The sequence below is a fragment of the Ictalurus furcatus genome, chromosome 18 (assembly GCF_023375685.1).
Source record: "Ictalurus furcatus strain D&B chromosome 18, Billie_1.0, whole genome shotgun sequence".
NCBI lineage: Eukaryota > Metazoa > Chordata > Actinopteri > Siluriformes > Ictaluridae > Ictalurus > Ictalurus furcatus.
In genome coordinates this window covers 4,307,805-4,315,597 of record NC_071272.1, presented here as the reverse complement: position 1 = coordinate 4,315,597, position 7,793 = coordinate 4,307,805, and the positions used below count along the sequence as shown (strand labels likewise).

General features: G+C 40.9%; 1 protein-coding gene across 3 annotated transcripts; it reads right to left on the bottom strand.

Moving 5' to 3' along the window:
• Positions 1–225: 225 nt before the first annotated feature.
• On the bottom strand, positions 226–7,237 carry myorg (myogenesis regulating glycosidase (putative)). Of its 3 annotated transcripts, XM_053649305.1 has the most exons (4): positions 7,174–7,237; positions 6,951–7,068; positions 4,387–4,871; positions 226–4,243 (listed from the first exon to the last, which is right to left on the bottom strand). In XM_053649305.1, exons 3-4 carry the CDS (start codon positions 4,647–4,649, stop codon positions 2,449–2,451), a joined length of 2,058 nt encoding a protein of 685 aa, XP_053505280.1. In that variant the 5' UTR covers positions 4,650–4,871; positions 6,951–7,068; positions 7,174–7,237; the 3' UTR covers positions 226–2,448. The 3 variants fall into 3 exon arrangements, with proteins under 3 accessions (XP_053505280.1, XP_053505282.1, XP_053505281.1); XM_053649307.1 differs by lacking the exon at positions 6,951–7,068 and having other exon boundaries at positions 7,174–7,230; XM_053649306.1 differs by lacking the exon at positions 7,174–7,237 and having other exon boundaries at positions 6,951–7,167.
• Between the last annotated feature and the right edge of the window lie 556 nt (positions 7,238–7,793).

Genomic DNA, 7,793 nt, shown 5'->3' with positions numbered 1-7,793 from the left:
TACGAAGTAAAAAAAAAAAGAAAACAGGTGAACATCCTTTAAGTGTAGTGATTCCATTATTTTCGCCAGTGGTAGTATTTGGCAATGTCATGGCAGCTTATTCTATGTCTCAATGGGATTATCAGGGATGCATCCTGGTTCGATCCTGTGCTTATTTTCAGGTGATACTATGTGACATAAGCTTAGTGTACATTGTGGTGTTAGAAAATGAACAGGAAATGGACACATGTCACGATTAATGATGGCAATCAAAGCAAAGCAAGCTGCTCTGCACTGCACTGTGAAAATATCAAGAGGAAGCTAGTGCAGTATGTACCTACAATACAAGAAACCTGGTAAAACGTGAACATGAAATAAATCTTGAGGAGTGCATTGACAGCAGCAGCCAACACTCTAGCAAATGCTAGCTAGGTGAGAACGCTAGGTGACTGGGGAAAAAAATAGCTGGTTAGTGACAATGAGGGATTCCGATGCAATGAAAACAAAACAACAACAAAAACATTCCATGACTAATCATCCCTGATTAACACTACGTAGGTTTAGGTATATATAGTATATAGTCTAGTCTCAATATTGGAAAATATTATTTAATAAAGACAATTTAGTCCCTCCAAGATTTTGCGATCGCAGACATTAATGCAAAATCAAGCAAGCTCCACAATATTCAGAGGAGCTTGCAATTTTTCAGAATTTCCGCAGATTTGGGTAAAGACGCGTCATGTGACGTCATACGACGTGCATTCAGCCAAAGCCCTCTTCAGTTCACGTGCATCAAATATGAGTACAGCTAAAAGGTCTTGTTTACCAACAAACACTTCGAAAGATAAAATTACATGCAATTGCAATTTCGCCAATTCAAGTATTTTTGGCCACAACAATAAAAAATTATTTTTTAAAAAACCTTCACAACATCCTATATGGACGGATAATTATAATAATAAGACGCTTTAGCTGTACTCACGTGCGACACGTGTGCATTGTGATGACATCAAATGACGTGTCTTGGCCCAAATCTGGGAAGTAATATTTTAGTGGCATATTGGTTAAGACATTGGACTACTGCTCCAAAGGAAACGAGTTCAAATCCCAGCACTGCCAAGCTGCCACTACTGGGCCCTTGAGCAAGGCCCTTAACCCTCGACTTCTCAGCTGTATAAATGAGATAAATGTAAGTCGCTCTGGATAAGAGTGTCTACCAAATGCCAAAAATGTAAACCCGTAGTAATCTCCTGCGAATATTGCTTAATTTTGCGTTAATTTCTGTGATTGCTAGGGTGCTATATTGAACCTACACGGAATAAAGTAAAACTGTTTGCTACACTAGTAATGTTTAGGATGCATTCTAAAAATAGAGTATGAAACAGCATACAGCTTTAGTATATAAAAAAGAATACATATTTTCTCCCATGTTCAAAAGGTGCTAGTGTGTGCTTTTAAGACACCACGAATGCTACAGTATAACTGCTTATTAAATTGGTATAACCTTGCAGACATGCATATAACCACAATAGCTTAGCTTTGACCAAAATTTCGAGCACATACAAAAATGCGTTAAACACCATACGATCTGGAGGAGTACACGCTTGTTGTGTGTACCACATTGACAGTGCCTTAAGATAAGGACACATTTATTTTCACAGTAAACCAATTCATTCCCTTTCATTTGAGCTATTACTATCCAACTTTAGACTTTACATGCGCTCAAATATATAAAACAATCTGAGCTTATGCGATAGTTGGTAGCTGTAGACAAGTATTAATTATGGCCATCAAGTGAGAATTGTCATAATGGTTCATACCATGTTTACCATTCAAAGTGTGCTCTAGCTCTAGCTAGTATTTGGTTTAGTCTTTAAGCTTGCGAACCTGGCGTGTTGTTATATGTACGTTCAAAACAAAACGTAAGGCACATGAGTATGGGATGAAATGGTGGAACAGCAGTTCGATCCTGAGCTCAAGTTTCTGACTGTGCGGAGTTCCGCGTGTTCTCCCCATTGGTTCCTTCTGGGATCTCTGGTTTCCTCCCACCTCCCAAACATACCATTAGAGTTACTGGATATGCTACATTGCCCATGAATGAGTATGCGAATGTGTGTGTGTGCTGTGTGACTGCTATCCCATCCAGGGTGTATTCCCCAGTATTCCTGGGAAAGGCTCAGGATGAACTGCAAACCCTGACCTGGATAAAGTGGTTGAAAGCATGAGTGAGTATGAGCACTGTACGCACATCTAGCTTCTGCAACTGCACAGCCAAAACGGAACACAAATTATTATATTATTGGTTAAAACGGCACAGTAAATGTTTGCTTCTACATCACAAGTGTGTTGTCTTAATGCGTCAAGCTTTAGTTGCTTTAAGTGAAACACACAACAGCCCTGAATATGCGATTATGCAAAGTATATAATGCTCATCCCCTGAAAAAAAAAATAGTAACAATTGTAATAGCATCACTGAACCCAAAGAAAATATGCAATCTCATCGAGATCCACAGCGTAATCTGTGAGATGCATAGGTTCTTTATTATCATAGCGCTCGCCCTTGTAGCTTCTCCAGTGGCCAGTCGGGAGGTAGATATCCCGTTCCTGCTTGCCAGGCTCCAGCACTGGCGCCACCATAAGGTCATCTCCTATGAGAAACTGCGAGTCCACTCTGTAGGCCGTCTCATCACCAGTGGCTATCCACCACAAAGGACGGATGATGGGGTCACCGGTATTTAGCACCTCCCCTGCCAGCTCCAGAACTCTGGGGGCCACCAATGTCTCATGGAGTGCTGTGAAGCGCTGAGCGATGGCTACCACCTCATCATCGTATGCCCATGGTGGGATGGAGAACTGCATGGCTGGCATGAAGGCAGAAAGCTCAAGCCAGCGTATGTAAAGCTCACGGTCAGGGAGCTTTCCGTTCCCATAAGTTCGGTTGTTGTACGCGTTGCCCCCGATCATGTCAGGCAGGATAAACTGGTAGCCGAGGATGCTGATGGTGAGGACCGTAGGGATGATGGACTTGAGACCAAGCTCGTAGCCCCAAACCGAATCACGATCAATGAGGCGGAAGAAACAGGAGATGTTCTGTGAGCCATAGCCTGAACGTAGCTCTGCTCGTTCGTTGAATGGCAGGGCCATTTCTGTGTACCGGCGCGTGAATGTGCTAGGATCTGGAAGATAGACCTGCGTCCGGAAATGCCAGGGCAGGAAGTTTGTTTCACCCGCATCCAACTTGAAGGATGACACACCGTATTTGGAACGCAATGCTCGCAGATGGGAGGTAAACCAGTTGCGAGCTTCTGGGTTGGTAAAGTCCAGAATGCCACCAATGCCATTCCACCATCGCACTAAAGCAGGAAGTTGTCCAGTGGGCTCCATCACAAAAAGACCTTTCTGGACACACAGGCCAAAGTTGGATGATTCGTAGTTCACAAAGGGATGTGTCCATAATGACAACAGAAAGCCATCCGCCTTTAACCTTTGGAACATTAAAGACGCATTAGGAAACTTTTCAGGATCGAAATCAAACTCACCATACCGGCTGGTGTACCGGTCGTCCAGTTCTATTTGACTGCAGTTAAAGCCATGTTTTCGTATGTTTTCTGCATATTTCAAAAGTCTATCCTGGTTAATGTCAGTTTTATGTAAAGCCCAGGTGGACCATATAGGATATCGGAACATTGCTTCTAAGGGTACTTTGTTGGGTTTGGGGAAGTACCTGCGGACCATGACCTTGTGGATCGAGGTCACATCAGGGCCCACACACACGCGATAGCTAAGCTCAGCATATGGTGGCATTCCAGGAAGGGGTTTATATGGACTGTCCTGATATCGTGCCTCAAAATACAATGACTTCTCTGTGTCATTCCAGCCCAAGTGAAAGGGCACTGAATCATTGATCTTGATGGCAGTGGCATTGGACGAGAGCCAGTAGCGTTCCAAAATGCCACCGAAGTCATTGCGGTTTGAATAAACATCACTGGTGACAAAGGGCTTGGGCGCTTGCTGACCCGAGATGGCAATGGGCCAGTGCTGGACAGCAGATTCGGAACCACCATACCAGTGAGAGCCGTTGTAAGACATGGCGTGCATTACAGGTCGGTCCGACTCCAGCTCCTCCCACCTCACACGGTAGCACATTACAGTCTCCTTGGGCTTCACAGTCATTATGAAGAAATTCACTTTGCCAGCATAGGAGTGTGAACACCGCAGAATCACATCCTCCTTAGAACATGAGTCCAAATCAAGGGTTCCAGATCTGAAATTTATATGCACCAACAGTTACTTTCTTATTCCCTTCTTTTATCAATGTTTAAGACCAATGTATTCATTTCATATACTTTAAAAATAAAATAAAATAAAAAATATATTGAGTATACATGCTTTATCATTTCCACCCACCTGAAAGCCATCTTGAACACAATCCCGCCAGCTTGGTTGCGGATGAGAAAGCCATCCTTATTAAGGTCCAACAACTCTGTCTTTAAGAGATCGGCTTTGCGGAGGGAGGCGATATAGTAACACCACGCTGCTACGGCAGCGATAACCAGGACCAGACCCAGAACTCCAGCACCTACTAGTGGACGACTTTGCCTGTTTGTTTTTTTAAGGGGCACCCCTTCCGTGATCGTGCCCCCAGCTCCTCCAGGTACTACTTGGTACATTGTGTTTCTTCTCTTTTCTTCACAAGTGTGAATGTCTACTGGTGGCTATCAATTCTCATGGAAACTAAACGACTAGTACAACACTTTTGTTTGCAACATGTTTATGTCGCATTACAGTTAAAGTTCCCAGAGTGGTTAGAGATTGCTCAAGGCATGTAATCTTGAGCAACGTTTTCTTGGCCCAGTATTCTTCTTTGCTTCTGTCATTATCCTTTCACAAATCTGTGAAAGAAAAGCAAAACGTCAGGATTTAGTTTTACCCCTTATAATAACTTATATTAAGAATTAGTGCGATTTATTAACTCAAAGTCGGGTATTGTATTTCTCTCTTCTATTGCGTTTCAGATTTTAGTTAAAACACGCCAAACCATTTCCGTATCTCAGTTTAAGGGAAAGCAGAGGCACATAATGAACCCCTCCGCTCAAAGCCAAGTCCTTTAAATGTGTCAGTGTGTGAATTGTTCCAAAGGTACAAAGTGATTAGAGTACAACGTGAATAGCCCTTGGCAAACCTTGGTCCTTGACAAACAGGTCCTTTTACAAGACTTGGACTATATAAAAGAGAACACGCCAGTCCTCTGTGCTCCTTTTAAAATTGTCCAAAGGTAGATTAATGATGGAGTAATTTTCAAGGTGTTAAAAACCTAACCTAAAAACCTGCCCAAGAATTTTAGTTTTGAGTTGAGTAAAATTGTGTTGTTAATAGATACAGTAAATAGTAAATTGGCGTTAACATACAAACATACAAAGGTAAGAAAAAAAAGTATCTAAGTATAGCTAAAAGTTTTGTCTTTCACAAATAATTTCACAAATGGGCTACTTGCACAAATACTTTCTCATTATAACCAAAACGGCACTTATGCTTCAGGCTTGTTCACTATAATGGCAATAGTGCAATTTTTTACGTCCCGTAAAGTTTGTGATGTAATTTGCAGAGTTTTTGTGCTTTTTTGCCGAAAACTACTTGAACTGGCGAAATTTCAATTGCATAAAAGAAGGTAAACACGGTACATTAAGTGCCAGGGGGGTGTAAACTTTTGAACAGGCTGATCAGTGTAAATTGTTATTATTTTGTTTAAAGATCTTTATTTTCATTTAGTCCTGCCCTTCAGACGATCTTTACGTCTCCCAGAAGACAAAATACTAACAATTTACACCGATCATCCTGTTCAAAAGTTTACACCCCCCTGGCTCATAATGTATCGTACTGCCTTCCTGAGAACCAATGAACGCTTGCACCTTTTATAATAGTCGTGTACGAGTCCCTCGGTTGTCCTCGGTGTGAAAAGATGGATCTCGACATCATATAGCCGCTGTTGGAAAGGGTTCAAATATATAGAATATGCTGGAAAAGCAAAGAATGTGCAGGACCTGGAGGATTTTTCTGAAGAACAGTGGGCAGTCTCACTGCTCAGGACTAACACGGGACTCATGAACAATTATCACAAAACATAAAAATACAGAGTAGTTGATCATCCAGATAACGACACACGGTATTAAGAATCAAGCGTGTGTAAACTTTTGAACGGGTTCATTTGTGTAAATTGTGGACTGTATGTAAACATCTGTTATGTGAAATAGCTTATTCAGGGCAGGACTGACGTATGTAAACTTATGACCTCAACTGTAACAACAATGTTTTGATCTGTACAGCATCCCACCAGCTTAAATAGGCAGGCCCATAGGTACTGTATAGGTACTGTGTGTGTGTATATATATATATGTGTGTGTGTGTGTGTGTGCGTGTGTGTGTGTGTGTGATTTAAAATCCCCTGTTGAGCATCTAACTATGAAAAAAAATACAACAGAATTTAGATAAATGAATTTACAAAGTCTCAAAATAACACGATGATGCATTTCTTGTTACATATTATGAAAGGTTTCAAAGGAAAATAGGCAAAACTGGTAGCAACGTTACTTTGTTTGTTTGTTTGTTTGTTTGTTCAGAAGATCAAACAGCGATCTGAGAAGAATGAAGTGCAGGGGTTAATAACCGATGCCAACTGTACCGTATATTTTAAAGACAAGATTCCCCAGCATTATCCCAGTCCAGTTCAGACTTCTTTCCTAGGCAGAAGCTAGCTGCATACCTACATGTCGACAGAAGCTCTAAAATAAGCTCAGCTATGTGAAAGTAAGGAGGTTAGAAAAGCTGTGTGGTTTTACTGCAGTGACACTGCAGGCTGCTTTTACACAACTCCAAAGCTAGATCTGTAAACATTTATTAGCCAAGTCCTCTAAAGGACATTTCAAGAGGAAAGAGGACAGCATAGAGGTTATAAGAATACGATCAGGACGTACATAATTCCTCCAGAAACATCAGCAAGCCTGAAGATCTGAGCTCATGTCCAGCTCATGTCCAGCTCATGGTCCCAGCACTAATCTTCCTTCAGGACCGTAATTCAACACAAACAGCGTACTGTGTGAATGTACAGCTGCAGTTAGAACATGTAACTACACTCTGCGTACAAACAGATTATTACATAACACATGTCAGAACGCGTATTTGTTTTATTCTACCTACCGACACGAGTGCTCCGAACTTCCTAAATTGACTTCCGAGACGTCCAACCGCTGCTCAGAGAGGGGGGAAAGACGAGCGGGTGTTTTCAGAGGTGGGCGGGGCTTAAGCCTGAGCTGAGCGGCGCGGTGCGAGGAGCCTTCAGTTTCAGGAAATCTGTTCTCTGTGGCAGTCTGGGAAATGTAGTGTTCAGAGAGAGCAGCGTCAGGAAGTAGTTCACTTATGTATTTATTTATTTTGGTTTATTTATTTAATTTGGTTTATTTATTTATTTTGGTTTATTTATTTATTTAGTCTATCTATCTATCTATCTATCTATCTATCTATCTATCTGGAAGATGTCCCTGGACAAAGTTTGAGAACTCATTTATTTACTACTTATTTATTATTATTATTATTATTATTATTATTATTATTATTAGCAGTAGTAGTAGTAGTAGTAGTAGTATCATTATTATTATTATTGTTATCATCATCATCATCATCATCATTATTAGTAGTAGTAGTATTAGTAGTAGTAGTAGTAGTAGTAGCAGTATTATTATTATTAGCATTATTATTAATAGTAGTAGTATTTGTTGTTGTTGTTGTTTGTTTGTTTGTTCGTTTTCATGAATATCCAT